Source organism: Bombyx mandarina, chromosome 18 (assembly GCF_030267445.1).
Source record: "Bombyx mandarina strain Sakado chromosome 18, ASM3026744v2".
NCBI lineage: Eukaryota > Metazoa > Arthropoda > Insecta > Lepidoptera > Bombycidae > Bombyx > Bombyx mandarina.
The window spans coordinates 6,076,961-6,096,648 of record NC_143224.1 but is presented as its reverse complement, the minus strand read 5'-3'; the positions used below and the strand labels follow the sequence as shown (position 1 = coordinate 6,096,648).

At 42.4% G+C, this 19,688-nt stretch overlaps 3 protein-coding genes across 6 annotated transcripts; all 3 read left to right on the top strand.

The window, feature by feature from the left end:
- The first annotated feature begins 62 nt into the window (after window positions 1-62).
- LOC114239304 (general odorant-binding protein 72) lies at window positions 63-3,205 on the top strand. Of its 2 annotated transcripts, none has more exons than XM_028169454.2 (5): window positions 63-119; window positions 322-397; window positions 868-956; window positions 1,461-1,572; window positions 3,053-3,205. In XM_028169454.2, exons 1-5 carry the CDS (start codon window positions 117-119, stop codon window positions 3,139-3,141), a joined length of 369 nt encoding a protein of 122 aa, XP_028025255.1. In that variant the 5' UTR covers window positions 63-116; the 3' UTR covers window positions 3,142-3,205. The 2 variants fall into 2 exon arrangements, with proteins under 2 accessions (XP_028025255.1, XP_028025254.2); XM_028169453.2 differs by lacking the exon at window positions 63-119 and adding an exon at window positions 126-242.
- Window positions 3,206-3,350: 145 nt separating this feature from the next.
- LOC114239487 (general odorant-binding protein 72) lies at window positions 3,351-6,427 on the top strand. Its single transcript, XM_028169696.2, has 5 exons — window positions 3,351-4,601; window positions 4,679-4,754; window positions 5,207-5,295; window positions 5,595-5,706; window positions 6,229-6,427. Exons 1-5 carry the CDS (start codon window positions 4,539-4,541, stop codon window positions 6,315-6,317), a joined length of 429 nt encoding a protein of 142 aa, XP_028025497.2. The 5' UTR covers window positions 3,351-4,538; the 3' UTR covers window positions 6,318-6,427.
- A 1,102-nt stretch (window positions 6,428-7,529) lies between these two features.
- Window positions 7,530-18,666, top strand: LOC114249296 (general odorant-binding protein 72). 3 transcript variants are annotated; one of them, XM_028182814.2, is made up of 5 exons: window positions 7,530-8,403; window positions 8,994-9,069; window positions 9,513-9,601; window positions 9,692-9,803; window positions 17,694-17,856. In XM_028182814.2, exons 1-5 carry the CDS (start codon window positions 8,329-8,331, stop codon window positions 17,780-17,782), a joined length of 441 nt encoding a protein of 146 aa, XP_028038615.2. In that variant the 5' UTR covers window positions 7,530-8,328; the 3' UTR covers window positions 17,783-17,856. The 3 variants fall into 3 exon arrangements, with proteins under 3 accessions (XP_028038615.2, XP_089590738.1, XP_089590737.1); XM_089734612.1 differs by lacking the exon at window positions 17,694-17,856 and adding an exon at window positions 18,626-18,666 and having other exon boundaries at window positions 8,259-8,403; XM_089734611.1 differs by lacking the exon at window positions 17,694-17,856 and adding an exon at window positions 10,089-10,156 and having other exon boundaries at window positions 8,259-8,403.
- Window positions 18,667-19,688: the final 1,022 nt, after the last annotated feature.

Sequence of the window (19,688 nt, the reverse complement as noted above, 5' to 3'; positions counted from 1 at the left end):
GTGATTGATACGTACTTAACGGACACATTATGTTAAACAGACAATTTATCTGTCAAAAGAATCTACATAATTAATCCAGAGTAACACAAGAAAGAGGTGGTTCCATCATAATATAAATGGTGAGTTGGAAAAAAATACATTGTTTCGTGGTCCCCACTAAAGAAAGCATGTTTCCGATCTTAAAATTTAATATTATGTATTTGTTTTTTTTATTTACACTATTGGCTGATGCCGGATATGCGGTACATATTTATTTTGCTCTAATCAATCTGAGAGGGTGTTGTATAAATATTTTTATTGTAATTTTTGGTACTTCTTCAGATGACAAGACAGCAATTGAAAAATTCAGGGAAAATTATGAAGAAAACTTGCATGCCCAAAAATGACGTAACCGAAGGTAAGCTGTATTTAAATGGTACAAATGAAACTGTGTTTCGATTGTTGCAATAAAGATCTAAGCTTATAGAAATATAGATCAGACAAATACACTCTAATATTAAATTACATTCTTCTTTTTCCCCACCTTATCCCACTAGGTGGGGTCGGCACAGCTAATTTTTCTCTTCCATTCTCTTCTATCAGCCGTCATCTCAACACTCACTCCTCTCTCTCATATCGTCATTCACACACTCCATCCATGTCTTCTTCGGTCGACCTCTTCCCCCTCTACCTTGCACTACCATTTCCATACATCTCCTAGTCACATGCATCTTCTCTCTACGCATCACATGTCCATACCATGCTAACCTAACGCTAAACATTGAAAATTTTAAAAGAGTTGATATGTTTTTTGCAAAGAACGATGAATTAAAAGTAATTAAATTAAATGAGAAATATCCACAGAATAAAGCTAGATCATCTTTACAGAGGAAATCGGACAAATCGAACAAGGGAAGTTTCTGGAACAACGTAACGTGATGTGCTACATCGCATGCATTTACACAGTTACTCAAGTTGTTAGTATTCACTTATTTTATAATAATTTTATTATAACACAAAACGCTCGATATCAAAACGACTTAAACATCAACTCGAAATAAAGAAAGTGAATCTCAATTTTATAAGTATTTTAACATAGCAACATGCGATACGCATCAAGCCCTCCAATCTCATAAATATGGTCATACGGTGTAATCTGACCTCACACGGCTTGGCATCACAATCCTGCTTAAGACTACTGCCAAGCTTCGCTCGTGGGACCGCCGTGCTACAGCAAAAATGAGACTATTACGTAAATCTCGATCCTTAGTGCATACTGCTGCGAAGTGTTCATATGGTCAGGGTTGAAGGGGCGGATTGCCTTTATAAATTTAATATAATTGAGAATTCATATCTCAAGGTGGTCGGCGGCATTCAAGATGTGATGCTTATATGCATTACTGACAATTTCAGAAGGTTTCATGTACCTAGTGATAAAAAAACACGAATTAGTATTTGTATTGCTTTAATAATGTTTATAGGTGAAAAACAATAAATTGAGCTACGACGCTGTTATAAAACAAGTAGACGTGATGTTCCCGGCAGAAATGAGACCCGCTGTCAAAGCTGCTGCTGAAAACTGCAAAGATATTTGTAAGTACTAAGAAAGCACAGTTTAGTAGGAAAATACATATAGGTACATATATTTATCAATACTTCTAATATATAAAATTCTCGTGTCACAATGTTCGTTCCCATACTCCTCCGAAACCGCTTGACCGATTCTCATAAAAAAAATTATGCATATTCAGTAAGCCTGAGAATCGGCTACTATCTATTTTTGGTACCCCTAAGTGATTAGGGTTGTCCACCCCTAACATAATTTTTTTTATTTGGACTTTTTTTTTGTTATAATGAGGTATTATGTGGTTGAATGAGGTTTTGTTATTTTTATTATATATTCCCTCATCGTTCACAGCACTACATACCTCTTTCACTCATTTACCACATCCTTACACACTTACAATAAGTTAGTTTTTTTTTCTACACTAGAAATTCCCTAGAAATCTTATATATGGCAAAACAATGTTTGGCGGGTCAGCTAGTAACAATATAAAAGAAAACGTCCTTTTCATTAGATGGATTGAACGGTGAGTTCAATCTCCAATCAAAGACTAAAACTAAAGTTCGTATTTTGATTCTGATACGCTATAATCTTGTAATAGCATTTTAGACTTCTTGAGTGGACTTGTTCTTATATTTTTATGGGGGGTTTTATGGTTAATGTCGCATATGACCCTCAGCATCGCCCGAGGCATAGCTAAGTCACTGTCTCATCTTATTTTAAACTTCAGACTGGGCAAATAATTGGCTGTCAATTCAACTCTTGGGATCTTTGATGACGTTTACCTACCCTCTACTCTTTATTTGTAAAACCCGATCATATCGGTTTGGTACATTGGATTGTCAAAAATCCTGGTATAATTGCTCATTTCAAACCCCTAAACTTACGGGTCTACATCAGGTTAAGTCAGGGTGAAGTTTTTTTTACCACAAAACATCTAGCTCTGAATAAACTTTCTTCAATGCTGTTTTTATAACGTGGTTCTTCAACAGGATTGAGGTGAGTCTTCTGTGATAGGCATCGTTCATGATTGACCGTTAGTGAACATCCACGTCCTTACGGATCCATCAGATCCAATAACCCTTGCATTAAATGCTTTTAGCTCTAGCTCCGGTAACCGTACTCGTCGAATTCGGCAAAGAGTTCGACGTGCAACCTAATCTAAACATCAGATCGCTGAGTTTCTCGCCGGATCTTTGATTCGGATCCGGTAATAGATGCATTCGCGAAGCAGCTGTCCTTGAGCTGTTAGGTTTCTTTCGGAGGTGCTCGGGTAGCTGTTAGCAAATCCCACCCCTCCTGGCTGAGCCCTTGCTCGCCCACCTGTCCCGGTGAAACTGGACGATTCGTCAGGCGATCCATCCGTTCCTCTGCCTTCGGAAACTAAAATAAATTGAATAAACTAAGGTTGAGAATATAATTTATTAAGGCAATCTTTATCGGCAAAAAAATTAATTACTTTTAATAACGAAAGAAATATGATTGTTTAATATTACGTTTTTATTTCAGCAAAAACCTTCAAGGACATTTGCGAAGCCTCATACTGGACTGCTAAATGTATGTATGATTTCGATCCAAAAAACTTCGTGTTTCCATGAATCATACTTGTTTTAATTAGTTGTGTAATCGGTGTGTAAAATATAACATGTTCATGAATTGTAATGATTGTTTTTATTAAGAAAGAATAAAAAATCACACACTGATTTTACATCAGCTACTTTGTTAATTGCTGTTCTTAACACGTCCGTTTCTATATTTAGTGGAAGAATAATTTTGTTATTAAGCGAAATATGTATCAATAGACTTTATTGGTTATCGTTATAAATACAATATGTCATTTGTTGTTCTTAACAAACTTCTAAACACGAAATCATTATGAGTCTTGTTCGTAGATTATTACACTTTTTGAAGATATACTTCTTTAGGCGCGTTATGAAAAATTGATGAGAGTGAAATTTTAAGATGCGCGCGCACCGTGACAGAAAATTAACAGAAATGAAGTTGCCCACTAAGTCTCTCATTACAATACTTTGCGAGTCTGAATATAGCCGCAGGTGAACTTTCCGAACCGTACCGAGAATTACCGAATTGATACGATGTCAAGAAAAGGGATGTCCAATATGCGTGTTTGAGGATTATGTTTAATCGAATTTTTTTTCAAATTGATTAAAATTTAAATAAAAAGATAATAATAATAAAAATAAAGTATAACTTCTTATGCGCGTACATAAGTACACGCACCCTTTTTTACGATTCGAGAAGTGCATTACTTGTTAATGACCTTAAGAGAAAAGGACAAACTATCATTTTCCCAACCACATACTATTAAGTAGGTAATATGAGAAAATCTTCTCATAAACCAATACCTTGATCAAATGTAGTTTATTTTATTCTATCAACTATCTTTTTGGTGTTGAAGTATTAATAGCTGCCCTTTTTGTAAATCAGACAGTATGATTTTTTCACATTCCGGTTTCGAAGGTCAAAAGGGGCAGCTGCTATATATATAACTTGGACCTCAGACTTCAAGGTGAAACATTCCGACACATGACAAGCATACCGAGCTTCTTTCCCGTCAGCAATAGATAGGTGCCTCTGACTTTTATTTTCGGTTAAACATTTTCAAAATTTATTGAACGACTGCATGTCAAATCGATTATGACGGGATTGTGTATAATATTCCACATAGGAGTAACGCTAAAAAAATTTACACAAAACCCCATCCAGCCATGTTACTTATAAATAGTATGTAATCAATTCCACAGCAAATAAATTATAGAGTATGATTTACAACCAGTGATTATACTAAATGTTCATAATAGCTTTATTTTGAAACCCTTATTTTCGTAAATTATAGACCTCAAAATTTTCGTCCTACTGTGGCTATAAATTTGAACGATCCACAAAAATATCTCGTCTTCTTTTCGCAGCTACTGCGATCGTTTTTGCTGTGTATTTTTTGTGTCATACAATTCATAGAATATACAAAACAAAAATGAGAATTAGTTTTTTGTTTTTGATTAGTGTAACTATTATTATATTTGACAGCGTTTTTGCGGTAAGTTCAATAGTTTGTTTCGGTTATGTTTTAATACGGTGTTACTTACGGCCTTTTACTTAACTATTATTGTACAGATGACTCGTGCCCAGGTTAAAAAAACAATGACAATCATGAAAAATCAATGTATGCCGAAAAATGGGGTTACCGAAGGTAAATACTCGTTTTTTTTTTTTAATTCTTTAAAAAGTCTACATATTCATATTTAGAAGGCAAAATTAAAAATAGTCTTTATTTTGTTGAATGTTCATATAAATATACACACATATTCACACAAACATACGTATTTCACAAAATACACACACACACATATTATTATAACACAACAACAAAAAATCCGTATACAACGTTCCGAAGATAAGCTTTTGTACTGTTTTTTAAACATCAGACAAAAATAAGTAAAACTAGACTTACATAGTGTATGTAGATATTTGAAAAACACTGACGCCGATTGAGAACCGGGAATCCCGTGGTATTCTGTAGATTTTACTAACTACGCCATTAATCATATAGGTAGTCTTACAATGAAATTCATAAATCACAGCTAACAATAATGAAATTAGAATGATTATAGTTTGTAATACACCATTCCTGTATTATTATAGATCAAGTTGGCAAAATTGAAGAAGGTATCTTTCTAGAAAATCACAATGTGATGTGTTACATCGCTTGCGTTTATAAAACTATTCAAGTTGTGAGTATATTTACACCAGTTTAACAAAATATTCATAATATGCTTTTCCATCTCTAATGATACGATCCTATTGGTAAATAATTACAATCTTTTTTGGTTTGAATTTTTTCCATTTTGTTTGTAAGTTTAAATTAATTATCTCAATTTTACATAAGTATATGGATGTATAAAATATTTTGTATTATTAAAGTTAATAACCAAGCTTAAAAAAAAATTAAGCTTCTAATTTGATAATTAATTGATTTGGTTAATTTTACATCTAATTCTTTTGAAATGGTTGTGAATTGATTTTCTAACAGGTTAAGAATGACAGACTCGATAAAGACCTGATATCGAAACAAATTGATGTATTATATCCTCAAGAAATTAGGGAATCTACCAAAAAGGCTGTTGGAGAATGCATTAATTTGCGTGAGTCACTGCTGAAATCTATGTCTGATACAAAAACTCATTACTTTTAATGTAACGTAACTGAGTTCACGAATGGTCACAGCAATTTGCTAACCCAGTTAATATTGTATGTATTAACAATTGTTATGACTAAACAATTGTTTTCCATTTTTTTTAATGCTTAGTTTTATGTGGTTAATGGAGCCCGTAGACATCACCGTTGTTACACGGTGTTAATCTTTCACCATAGAAGTCAATAGTGAACATTTGTAAAGTACGTATTTCATTATAAAAAAGGGTACCTGTCTGTGGGATTCGAACACCGGCACAGTTGTATCGATCGATATTAATGCACTGGACATCTTATCTCGCAGGCCACGACGACTTTTGGTTTAAATAACCCAAAGGATTTAAATTTGTCTTAAGCGAATCTGTAGGATTTTTTTCGAAGATTTTATCTTCATAACAGTTTCAAGATTGTATTTTGTTATATAGGACATAATAATATAGCCTTTTCTAGTTTTTTTCTTTTATAAATTTCAGAGGAAAAATACGACGATTGGTGTGAAGGTATATTTCGCTCGACCAAATGTTTGTATGAAAAAGATCCAGCAAACTTTATTTTTCCTTAGCGCTTATTAATAATAGAATTAAGTATGTAGTTAATAAACAGTTGATTATAAATGTAATTGGAGTTTTGTGGAATACGCGTGAGAAATAAACTACTAACTATTAACTAATATTTTGTAATGTTATGTCTCGCCGTGCTAACTGTGTCATGCTAAACTTGACTTTCATTAGTCTGCTGCGTTCCTTCCATATCCCATATATTATTTATATTCCATGATAATATATTTTTTTTTAATTCGTATGTAATAAATCTTAGAGAATTATTATTTAAAATCATAATACAATTACCAAGTTCCTATCGACTCTGTATGACAGATATGCACGTCCTTACGGATCTATCAGATCCAATAACCTTTGCATTAGATGCCTTCAGCTCTAACACTGGGAGCAGGCTTAGGGACCCCGGTAACCGTATTTGTCGAACTCCATAAAGAGGTCGACGTGCAACCTAACCCATGCATCAGCCCGCGAGTTTCTCGCCGGATCTTCTCAGCGGGTCGCGATTCCGATCCGGTAGTAGATTCATTCGCGAAGCAATTGCTCTTGAGTTGTTAGGTCTCCTTCGGAGGCGCTCGGGCAGTTGTTAGCAAATCCCACCCCTCCTGGCTGAGCCTTTGCTCGCCCGCCCGTCCTGGTGAAACTGGAAAGGCCTTCGGGCCATCAGTATTCTTTCAATCATAAAACAAAAACAGATATGTTGGCAAACGTAGCCGTGATATATCTGGCGGGTATTCTTTACTTTACAACCCGTATGAATACCGCCGCTAACCTTGAGACACCAGGTACAATATATACATGTCGCATCCGGGTCAATAGTTCGGAATATCAACGATACACAAACGTCAAAGTGACGTGTACAGAGCCCTATAAATACGGCCGTTCTACTAGCGCTGATTCATTCGTGTCCGAGCCGTCGTACAGTACGGATCTCTCTGGAACGTTATTACGCTTCTCGTGAAATATACGCCACGCACAAAGTTCTCGTGAAGTTTTGTTTCGGAAGCCCAAACATGAGTCATCGTTGAGATTTTAATGACCGTGACGTCAACAATGCTGACGTCACACTTTTTAAAAACATTCCTTCAGCGTTTCTCCTCCGACATACATATATGCATACATAAGTTTGACCATCAGCGTTCTTAAAAAACTTAAAAAAAATGCGTTGGACAACATAATATTGTTTGTTGTAATAACGCAAACATTAACATATAAAGTGCTAATAAAATTGTCACTCAAACGATAATGTAACCACAAATATCTCAGATATCTTGTCTTTATTGCTATAATTTCACAATTACTAGATATTTTTGACCAATTTTTATTGCTTAGATGGCTGGACGAGCTCACAGCCGACCTGGTGTTGAGTGGTTACTGGAGCCCATAGACATCTACAACGTAAATACCACACCTACATTGAGATATAAGTGCTAAGGTCTCAGTATAGTTACAACGGCTGCCCCGCCCTTCAAACCGAAACGCATTACTGCTTCACGGCAGAAACAAACAGGGTGGTGGTACCTACCCGTGCGGACTCACAAGAGATCCTACCACCAAAAGTCATTTAAAAGCGACATGATATTTATAAGTTGAGAGGCGCGTTTTCCTCAAATTACCAACTTGTATGAAAAGTTCTATCATTTCGATAGCCCATACCCATACCAGATACGATTTTTTTTTTCATTCCTCTCTTAACTGAAGTAAAGTTAAATCCTATGTAAGAACCATATCTTTCTAACAGTCTATGGACGGATAATACTGCGCACTTCACTGCTTGCAGCAATTAATAAGTAAGATAACACAAGTCATGTCAAGTGAAACAAACCGTCAAATAAAATATTTAATTCCATTGGTGTTTTTATCCCCATCCTATTATTAACATTTTAAAGGTGACAAAATAATTAAGAGGTATAGATTTAATAACCGTTCATATATTTGTATAAAAACAGGCAGAAGTACTTTCGCAGATTTATCATTCTGTCTTGTATTTATGAAGTTCACGACTGATGAAAAAAGATGTTTTTGAAAAACATTTTCATTGAATGTGTATTGTTGTATTTTGTAATGTTAAATACGACGTTTGTGAACAGTGTAAGTACTAAGTTAATTTATTTTTATAAATCTCTATCGATTATTGCTAAATACATTATAATTTGGATACATATCGACGCTTGAAAGGCAAACGTGATTAAGCGACAATAACTGCTTTGTACATAAATGATAGGCCATAACCATATTCGATGCGCAAAAAATATATATTTCTAAGTCTATTAAAATCATTTCAATCCTACAGCTGGATTCGTTAAAATAGATTTTTTTTTCGGGTATTTCAACTTTAAATTAAGTCTACTGTAAAGTTCACGCATTGTCGCTTAGTCATGTTTGATTTCAAGCGTCGATATGTACTATACTTTGTTGAAATTACACGCACGCCACCACGGCAACATTGATTCAACAGTGACTTAAATGTTCCTTGAAGGGTCAACAACAATGATATTAAATTTTATCGAAAACGGATAAATACATAGTTTGGAAAGGCAGAGAAGAGAAGACATGAATAAAACAAGACGCGTTCTTCTTTATTCTTTGTTTGTTTAAATTAGATGTTTCTTTAAATTTCGTCAAGCTAGTTTCCTTGTCTGCGTCTGCACGGATACTAATGCTCAATATACTGTTCCTAGATGACGAAACAGCAAATAAAAAACTCTGGTAAAATATTGAAGAAGGCTTGCATGTCGAAAAACGATGTTACTGAAGGTCAGTAAGTAAATAATTTGTTGTTTGTTCAGATCTTGTTTGATAGCCTTGCCGATATATTTTTAGAATAAATTATATTTGTTATTATAAATTAATTCATTTATTATATTGGCTGAGCAACCGATTTAAGTTAAAAAAAAATTTGGAATTTCTTTACCTGCTTGAGGATTTCAGATATCTACTATATTCTTTCCGGCTATTAATCCGATCCTATCCGAACGCACAGAATCCGTGCCACCACGAGCTACTGCTATTTCTCTATTTCACCGCTATATTTATAGTATGAAGAAGTGTAGTAAATCTTTTAGTTTTTCGAAATTACAGTAAATGCTCTGATATCGTACAAAAGGAGATAACCCAATCACCGTATTTATTCTAAAAATGAACATTTAAATTTGAATTTTGTATTATCTAGTTTATTTTCATAGTTAATTGCATTCCAGATCAAATTAGCGATATAGACAAAGGAAAGTTTATTGAAGATAAGAATGTGATGTGCTATATCGCCTGCGTGTACTCTATGAGTCAAGTAGTGAGTTCATTACTAAATTTGCAGCTTACACCAATACGTATTAATTTCTCCAATAAAGTATAATTGTTTCTAATCTTTTGCGTGTTTAAGGTAAAAAATAATAAATTTGTCCACGACGCTATGGTGAAGCAGGTCGATATGATGTTTCCAACGGAAATGAGAGACGCAGTGAAAGCCTCCATAGCTAATTGCAGAGGAGTTGGTGAGTTTCTTAAAATTACAAAACATGCTAATTTTTAAATTGCCTCAGGCTGAGTGCTATTTTTTTCGTGCGTATTTAGTATGTATTACATGGAATGCTATAGGATATCCTTTAAGTGCTTATATTTACATACATTTACATCGTGTACTGGAATCGTTCCAGAAAATAAAGACGGGTTATGGAACTGGCGACATTAAACACTTCAACTATAACATTCTAAAAATATTATTTTACCTATTAATTTAGCTGTAACAATTGCAACTTAAACAATCTATATATTTGTAGGCGCGACCGCATTATTGATACCATCGTCACACATCATAAGGGCGAATATCTAGGTGATCGAGCAAAGGAAAATAGCGAGTATACAAAACACATTTACTGTCTTATAATAATTTAGCAGTCTTATCTTGACGTCAGCAAACGTAACGAATGACAGCTCTTAGGATGGAGGCACCCCTCGTGAAGAAGGCTGGTTGGGAAATGAGTTGCGTCAATGCGCGCCTCCATCGGCTAGGCTCTGCCGTAGCACGAAGTTAGCCGAGTTCCGAAGACATTACGATCGTGTTGCCACCTCTCTGGAAGCCCGGGACACCAGTGCTACGAGGCCCCTATTGTTTGTGCTGTGCGATTGTGTGTGCCCAAAGCGTGAGTGTTGTGATCTAGCGGTGTTGTTTCGGCGCGGAGACGTTCCGAGCAACGTAACGCAGGACCCGGGACCAGGTGAGTTGTTCGACACTTTCTTTCCTAACATTGGTTAATTGCGGGTAGTTGTCGTTCAGCCTGGAAAAGCTGCGTACTCATTTTATTCTAAGAATAAAAACCGAGTTACGTTAGCGCCTTCGAGTCTGGCCATCTGTGTCCGTTCCCAGTCCTCCCCTACCCTTCGGGGTTAGGAGGGGCTGTTACTAAACCCGCGTAAGCCGATTTACGGTGGTGGACCTCGGCAACGTCGGGAACCCCGTATACAGTTTGTTTTTAGATATAGTAGTAGTTCATAGTAGTTTTCTTTATTCTTGCTTTATTGTCTTTAAATTGTTATTATTCTATTACTAATTTTAAACTAATTTTGAGATATTAATTATAATTCCTATTTTGTAATCACCCACTAGCGCCACTGTGGCAGATCTATTTACTATAATTAAGTTTTTTTCAAATATACCCTCCATAGTTTTAATATTTTAAATTCATGTAAATATAAATCTAACTTTTACGTTCCAATATTGGCGAACTGACCGACCCCTGTAAGTGGTCATTTCAATTTTTCTTTTAGTAATTAGTACGAAACACGCTGTAGGTTTCCCCGTCGTTGCCGACTTACAGTAGTTTGTTTTCTTTGTAGATTGTAGATTAAATTTATGTGTCTGTTGGAATTCTATCCCCACCTTACTACAAGCTGGGGTGGAATCCTGCAGGTCCATCGGTATCGTGTCGGGGCGATTGAACGCTCGACGCATACATATACATAATTGTTAATAGTCTCCTTATTTCTTTATTTTACACCAAATTATTATAGTTTATTATTTACTAGGTTGAATATTTTACAACATTTAGATGCACATAAATAGGAACTCGAGTCTTCAATAGTAAGTACATTGTTAATTTTGTAGATTTTATTATTTTATGTTAATTTTCCTACGCACACTACAAGTGGCCGGCTGCGGCGGATGCCTGCAGGGTGGACCGTTGCAGATTAATTTTAGTGTATGTTCAATTTTCTGTCTTTGCTATTAGTCTAATCCAATTTTTTATTATTATTATTCTATAATTCTTTTCAAGTAGCCTAAATTATGGTATCTTTGACCAGTTAATTAGTTTAGTTCAGTTAATTATAAGCACCTATTAATTTATTAGTTAAAGCCAACAAATACATCGGTCGGTTAGCGGAAGTATATGGTTATATAGTAACTATCACGGATGTACCGACAGTCGTGGGACCCGTTAAAATAATTGGCTAAAACATGTCTGGGGGGACATCACCCCCCATTATCAGCACCCCCGGCCCGTCCCGTAAGGGACGCCAAGTTATGTCGAGTCTAAGATTCAGACCAGCACCAGCAACCCGTACAGTCTCGATGGGACTCGGGACGGACAGCCGGCCCGGGCCTCCGGTCGCGGCCCAGAGGACTCCGAGGATCGAACCGGAGGAAGATGTCCTTCCCCCGTTGACCGATCCCTCTGGGCCCTCTCGGCCGCGGAAGAAGGCCAGGTCCGAGTCTGACCGAGGCTCATCGAGCGAAAAGGACAAGCGTCCTAGAATAGGCCCCTCATCTAGATCGGAGGGAGAGGAAAGTGCGACCACATCCTCTGCACACTCCTCAACCGAATCGGTCACTCCTTCCTCGTCTAGGTCTTCGTCCCCCTCTGGGAGTCCAATCCCAGCTCAACCAATTCCGAAGCCTAGGGCTCCCGCCAGGACAGGGACAGCCCCAAGGCAAGTAAGATCCCCTCCTCGCTCTCCTTCCCCAACGCTATCTCCAATCCCGGTAGACTCAACCCGAGGTGCCCCCGCCCTAAGCGGCACGGCGGGCAACCTGGATTCGACCAGGTACATGGACCTCGAGTCTACCAGACCTCAACAAGCCACTAAGCCCAACCCCACTCCCTCCACCTCCTATGCTGCCATGGCAGCTAGGCCAGGTATCCCTACCGCCCAGAGGACTTCCCAATCCTCACGAGTCCCTCCCCCGAGGCCGAAGGGTCGCGCCCAGGAGGAACTGCGCCGACATCCGCCAATTATGGTGGAGGCCCTCCCAAATTGGTCCCGCCACATGGCGGCCATTAGGGAGCGCCTAGGCCGCGCCCCCTCGGTGCGACCCTTCGGCGCCGGTTTTAGATTTCTGCCGACGTCGGCTGAGGAGTATAGGGCGGTCCAGGCCTACCTGTCGGAGGCCTCTGCCAGGGACGGTACCATTAAATGGTACTGTTACGCCCTGGCGGAGGAGATGCCTTCGAAGGTGGCGGTCCGGGGCCTCCCTGCCGACACCGACGAGGCAGAAATAGTCAATGCCCTGAAGGAGCTGGGATTCCCGGCTCGATACGCCAGGTGCATTAGGTCCCGGAGAGGGCGTCCGGGCTGCGTTTTTCACGTAGCCCTGGACCACCTCTCGAAGGACGACCTCGCCCGCTTGTACGCAGTCAACGAACTGCTGTACCTGCCGGGGGTGACGGTCGAAGGATGGCGTCCAATCCGAGGGCCTGCGCAGTGTCATCGCTGCCAGGCCTTCGGACACGCCTCCTACAACTGTCATCGCGCGGTCCGTTGCGTAAGGTGTGCCGGGGAGCACATCGTAGCGGACTGCCCGAGGCCGAGGGACGGCCCGTTCTCCTGTGCCAACTGCGGGAAGGACCACGCCGCCGTCGACAGACGGTGTGCGGTCTTCCGCAAACGGGCCAGGATGATGGGAGCAACCGTCCCCCCCTCCTGCACCACAGGCACCTCGAGCCGGGAGTGCAGCTCTTCCGGCTTCAATACCTGTAACAAAGGGGAAGGGGAAGGGGAAAGGGAAAACCTCCCAGCCCCCTCCCCCATCCCACTCCGCTCCGTCTGCTGTGGTGGTGGAGGCACTGCCATCGGCGCCTACGCTGATGGCACAGGCCAACCCACCACGGCGGATAAATAAACCCAAACCCACTCCTGCTCCCCGTGGTCGTACATCTGCTGGTATATCAGTGCCTAAACCACTCCCGACTAGCGGCCCTACGTCCACTAAAAGGGAGAAGAACAAGAGGAAAAAGGCCAAAAGGAAAACAAGAAAAAAAAAAAAAAAAAAAGGGAAGAAAGAGAGAGACTAAGGGGTACATCTGAACCCACAGTGCCAGAACCCCAACAAACCAACACAGAAACCATGGAGGTCTCCGAGGCCCCCCTTACTGCCCAACAACCGACATCAAGCCAACCACTGCCTACAGCCCATCCGGCTGAAGGCAAGCACGACTTGAACAACCAGCCCCCCCTCCCCCCCCCGCCCTCAGCGCGAGCGCCGCAGCGGTCGACAGGCCTCCCAGCCTGCCGGCTTTGCTGCATGGCTGCTCGCACTGTGGGAGAAATTGTCCGAGGTGATCTCCGGAGTAATCCGTGAGATCGCCTCGGGAGCCAGTCCCTTCGGGGCGCTCCTGTCGGGGTTCTACCGAATGATTGCGCAGTTCAATGGCTAGCCAGGAGCTGCGCATCATTTATTGGAACCCCGACGGGATAAAGTCCCGAAAGAACGACCTGCTTGTTCTCGCCCGGGAGTATAACCCAGAGGTTGTGCTCCTGGGCGAGACCAAGCTACGTCCTCAGGATGCGTTCAGGATTCCAAACTACTTCATGTACCGACGTGACGAGCTTACCCCTGCCGGGCGGCCGTTCAGGGGCACTGCGGCCCTCGTCAGGCGGGACGTGGTGCACGATCAGTTGGATTTGCTGTCCTTCACATCGACAAGGTCAGTCGGTGTGAGGGTACACACCTCGGGGGGAGATATGCGGATTTATGCCGCGTATAGACCCCCGGGGCCTGAATTTCACCCTGAGGACATAAGACGGGCCCTGAATCACGACAGCCGCCCAGCTCTGCTGGTCGGGGACCTCAACGCGAAGCACGTCGCGTGGGGCTCCCGACTTAACTCAGCAGTGGGCAGGCGGCTGTTAGAAGATGCCGATAGGGGCGACTACTCCGTGGTCGGCCCCGACGAACCCACACACATCCCGACCGCCGCGCGCTATCAGCCCGATGTGCTGGATGTGTGTGTGCACAAGGGGCTACGGTGCCCCGTAACGATCGAGGCACTGTACGACCTGGGTACCCCACATCTCCCTATCCTGGTGACACTGGGAATGGGGCTCACCCGGGTTGCGACCTCGCCCCTACGACCGAAGGTCGACTGGGAGCTCTTTAAGAGACGACTAGTCGACCTTCCCGTGATTCAGGACCCCAACACCCCTGATGGGGTCGACGATGCGGCAACCCGCCTTGTTGACTCCATCAGGGGAGCGATCGACCAGGCGACGACTCTTGTGCCCAGCGGCGGGCCCAGAGGTATACTCCCCGCCCATCTGAAGGCGATTATTCGCCGGAAGAGGGGCTTGAGGAGGCTCTGGGCGACAACTCGTTGTCCCAGGATGAAGCGCGAGCTTAATGAACTGGAAGCGGAGCTGGCGACAAAGATTAGCACCTTCCGGGGCTATGCCTGGCAGGAGAGGATCGAGGAGGCCCGCGAGGACCCCTCCTCAGTATCCCTTCACCGGCTTTGTCGCCAGCTCTCAAATCGGCCTGCCCCGACTTGTCCACTTGTGGACGAGAGGGGCAACCGATGCTTCTCGGCTCAGGCCCGCGCCGATATCCTGGCCGAAATGCTGGAGCGGCAGTTCGCTCCTAATGACTCTGCACCCTCAGAGGCCGCATTCCACCAATCGGTGGAAGAGAGCGTAGCAAGCCTACTCTCCTCCCCGGTGCCACCGTTGGGAGATGGTGATTTCATCACTCCCAACGAATTGCGCCTCATCATCAAGCGGATGAAGAGGCGCAAGGCGCCGGGCGAGGACGGTATTCCCTCCCTCGCTTTTTTCCACTTCCCTGAAACGGTCGTGTCATATATGACACGGCTGTTCAACTCCATTCTGTCCACAGGACACTTCCCGGGAATTTGGAAATTGGGCAAGGTTATCGCCTTGCCCAAACCCGGCAAGGACAGGAGAAATCCCTCCAGTTACCGTCCGATCACGCTGCTGTCGCACGTGGGCAAGTTGTTCGAGCGGCTGCTGCTGAGAAGGATGTCGCCGCACATCCTTCTCAGACCCGAGCAATTCGGGTTTCGTAGCGGTCACTCGACAACGCTGCAATTGGTCCGCGTCATGCATCACTTGGCGGATCGGACCAACGCGCGCCAGTACACGGCCGCAGTCTTTCTCGACATCGAGAAGGCCTTCGACCGTGTCTGGCATGCGGGACTGATCCACAAGCTGTTGCAGAACACGGACCTCCAGCACGCCTACGTGCGACTGCTGGGGTCGTACCTGGAGGGAAGATCCTTCCTTGTCGCGGTCGAGGGCGCCAAGTCGTCGGTGCGCCCAGTCACGGCCGGAGTTCCGCAGGGGAGCGTCCTGGCACCATTCCTCTACGCTCTCTACACCAACGACATTCCCACGCTCGAGGGCAACCTCGAAGCGTGGGAAGCCGACGTGAAGTTGGCGCTGTTTGCCGACGACAGCGCCTACTTCGCGTCATCCAACTTCCCCTCTGCGGCCATTTCGAGGATGCAGAGGTTATTGGACTTACTGCCCCAGTGGCTGGACCGATGGAGGGTCGCGGTCAACGTGGGGAAGACCGCGGCTATTCTCTTCGGTCCGGTCCGCACAAGAGTCGTCCCGGGACAGCTCAGTCTCCGTGGCGCTAATGTCGAGTTTAGATCCAGCGTCCGGTACTTGGGGGTCGATATCGACCGGAGTTTGAGGATGACCGCCCACGCCAATAAGGCGTTGGCGGCCGCTCGCTACGCGAGATTCCTCCTCCGGCCGGTGTTGGCCTCCAGGTTGCCGGTCAGGACTAAGCTCGGCATTTATAAGACGTATGTCCGTTCCCGTATCACGTACGCAGCTGCGGCCTGGTATCACCTCATCCCGCAAGTCACGCGGGTGAAGTTACAGGCCCAGCAGAATCTGGCTCTTCGCACGATAGTCGGAGCAGGGCGTTACGTCAGTAATGCCGTAATCGCCCGGGATCTGGATGTGGAGTCGCTCGAGGAGTTCATCCGGAGGCTAGCTCGTAATCTTTACGAGCGGGCTGACGGTGGACCCCACGAGCATCTCCACAATTTAGCTCCCTTGCACGCTAGACCACCTGATGGTCTGGCGCTACCAAGGGAGCTACTGGAACCCCCGGCTATGGTAAGATAGTCGGCTTAATCGGAGTGATATGGGAGTGCTCATAATGAGTGCCCCCATGGGACTGAGCTGTCCACACTCGTCACTTCCCCCCACATTGTTGGGGTGCCCCCCTATGGGGACCCATTTTCCACCCCCGAGGGTGGACCACTCCCCCGTTTGGGGAGTGTTTTAAGTCGGCCCCTCCCCGTGACGGACTTCCCCTTCTGGGGAGCCCGGAGCGGGTGAGCGCCAAACTAGTGCCGCGGCTCCCCCTCTGATTTGTAGAGGCGGGGCCGCGGCATGGGGCCGGTGGCGGGCCCCTCGTAGCCGCTGACTGTTGTCCCCATGTAAATAGTAGTGTAGTTTAGTTTGTAGTTAGTTTGTAGTTAGTTAGTAAGGAAAAAAAAAAAAAAAAATAAAAATAAAAAAAATAGAGGACAACACGACGCCGGAGGATCCTGCTGCCGAGCGTCATCCCTGGAGCCATTCAAGCCCATCGTATTATGTATAAGTATATATGTTTTGTCGATGTAGTGCAGCCGTGCACGCTGCGAACAGCGTACCTTTTCCCCAAGTCCTCCCCGCATCTACTTCACCCCTGCCTTATATGGTAGGGAGTTTCAGCCCGGGTAGTGGGGTTTGCCCCGAGGCCCGTTCCGTGCCCCCGAAAGGGGGTACGACGACCCTTCTTCTTCTCTCTCTGGAATCGTGCTGCGTTTCCTTTTGCTACCAAACTTATGACCGTTTCAGACACGGCCATCTAATGCTACACACGTCCGTGTGTTATTCTGTAACAATGGGAGATAGCACTGTACATAATTTTTTTATTTATTTTATGAATGAGGGCTTATTGGTGGCCCAGAGGCCTTACTAGTTTCACCTGGACAGGTGAGCGAGCAAAGGCTCAGCCAGGAGGGGTGGGATTAGTGACACAGATACATAATCTGTTTTACTAGTGCTATAAAAACAAATCATAAAGTACGTCCTTTTAGTTAGTTGTGTTAAAATAGTAACTGTTACAATATATCCATATTTTATTTCAGCTAAAAACTACAAAGACATATGCGAGGCATCATTCTGGACTGCAAAATGTATGTACGAATTCGATCCCGCTAACTTTGTGTTTGCCTGATCGATTCAATGCGTAAAACTAAATGTATTAAAATTGCTTATGAAAAATAAATTAATGGATGGTTATAATTTTTATTTGTATTTTATTTTACTTTTGATCTTAGTATTGAGGTACGGCCCTATGTATGCGTAACAGACTAAGTATAAGGAAATAAGCCCCGGGGCAGAGTCTTGTGGGCTAGAACGATCGGATGAAAATTAATCCAGACCAGAATTTTGTTGCGTCGCTAAGGATCCACGTAGAAGACCCTAGTCCGTTCTCATATTACACTCAGAGGTCAAGAAACTCAATCCTTAGAACACGGAGGAGATCTATGTCTAGAGACTACTTTTCATTTTCAAGACTATTAATTACGCTTTTATTTCATGGATATATCTTTTTACTTGTTTCGAACTCTTAGTGCTATTGGAACCTATTTACATATTCATTAAAGGAACATTTATATATACACACTTTGTAACTTTCAACAATTCATATTTGTTCGCAAATATAAAGGGTATTTGGTGATACATACTTCTATTCCTCTTTAACATTAACATTTTAAACAACAACAAGCAATAGATTTATGATAGGTTTGTGAATAATTTGATTTGAACTGGAATAGTAATTCGTTAATACGCGGATTAGATGATCCAGTAAATTATATTAAATCGTATTTTTAGTTTAATTTAAGTAGTTGGATAAGCTTCGTAGCCAAAACAGCGGTGATTAGAATTTAAGGCCAAAGTTATAATTTTAAGCGAAAGCGAAATGGAACGAAATGAAATGTAATTATTAAAAGAGTGAAATTGAGTGAAAATAGGCTTTTCGGAATAAAAGCCATATCCACCGTTTTTGTTTCAGTTTCTCACAGTTGTGCACTACAATGATACTAAAAAAAGAGGAAGCCGAGTACATAGGAAAGTTCGGATTGGGCCAAAGGAACCATAGAGGCCAAACCCTTGCAAATTACCTCGGACAGCACAAATTGTATGCTATGAATAATTAGTTGCAGAAAAAAGACCAAAGGTTATGGACGTGGAGGAGTACAGATGGGAAAACTAAAAACAAATCGACTACATACTGAGTAACAGGAAAAATATAATTCAGGATGTAGATGTCTTAAATATGGCAGGTGCTGGAAGTGACTATAGGAATTTAAGAACCCGCTTAAGATTGGAGTTAAAACTCGAACGCAGAAGACTTATTGAGTACCCGAAATACTATAGCCCACGTTCCCCAGTCAGATTATCTTCAAAAACAACTTACTCAAAACTTTAAAAACGATCTAAAGTCTGAAGACGTAAATAGCATAAATGAACACATCGTAGTTTCTATAATAAATGCAGTTAAACAAGTTAGAAGAACTAAAATACCTAAGGCAAACAATATACCTCTCTTCAGCGATATCGAAAAACTTATCCAAGAACGTGCAGTGATACTAAAAACGCCTGACCAAATAGGAATTGTAAGAATTACTTAATAGTAGAATTAAACACCTAATACGTAAACAGTTGAGGGAGAAGAAACACAAACTGATCCTAGAAACAATTGAAAACCATAGAGGCCCAAAAGTTTTGAGAAAATAACACAAACGCGGCAGCCCGCAAATACACAAGCTCACTACGGACGGATGTCGTGACATCAGCTCAAGATGAAATACTCCAAGTTGTGGAGAAGTTCTATGGTCAACTCTATAGCTCCGTAACGCCCGGACCGACAGTAACCCAGCAAAAATTGCGTGCCCCCTTAAGAAGACACACGACGTAAGATCTGCCGGTAATAACTCTATAAGAGATTAAACATGCCCTGAAGCTTATGATGACCAAATAACCGAGAGAGTTGAGGAGTACGCTTACCTAGGACAGAACACCAGTCTCGATAGGACAAGCCAGTAACGGTCAACAAACGCCGCACACAGCTAGGA

What these genes read in the sequence shown, in the direction of transcription:
- LOC114239304 (XM_028169453.2), top strand. Translation starts at nt 168, where the DNA reads ATGTTTCCGATCTTAAAATTTAATATTATGTATTTGTTTTTTTTATTT. An exon ending in TGGCTGATGCCGGATATGCG is followed by an intron (nt 243 to 321) that starts GTACATATTTAT and finishes GTACTTCTTCAG; the next exon opens with ATGACAAGACAGCAATTGAA. An exon ending in TGAAAACTGCAAAGATATTT is followed by an intron (nt 1,573 to 3,052) that starts GTAAGTACTAAG and finishes TTTTTATTTCAG; the next exon opens with CAAAAACCTTCAAGGACATT.
- LOC114239487 (XM_028169696.2), top strand. Translation starts at nt 4,539, where the DNA reads ATGAGAATTAGTTTTTTGTTTTTGATTAGTGTAACTATTATTATATTT. An exon ending in TATTTGACAGCGTTTTTGCG is followed by an intron (nt 4,602 to 4,678) that starts GTAAGTTCAATA and finishes ATTATTGTACAG; the next exon opens with ATGACTCGTGCCCAGGTTAA. An exon ending in GAAAAATGGGGTTACCGAAG is followed by an intron (nt 4,755 to 5,206) that starts GTAAATACTCGT and finishes GTATTATTATAG; the next exon opens with ATCAAGTTGGCAAAATTGAA.
- LOC114249296 (XM_028182814.2), top strand. Translation starts at nt 8,329, where the DNA reads ATGTTTTTGAAAAACATTTTCATTGAATGTGTATTGTTGTATTTTGTA. An exon ending in TGTACTCTATGAGTCAAGTA is followed by an intron (nt 9,602 to 9,691) that starts GTGAGTTCATTA and finishes TGCGTGTTTAAG; the next exon opens with GTAAAAAATAATAAATTTGT. An exon ending in AGCTAATTGCAGAGGAGTTG is followed by an intron (nt 9,804 to 17,693) that starts GTGAGTTTCTTA and finishes ATTTTATTTCAG; the next exon opens with CTAAAAACTACAAAGACATA.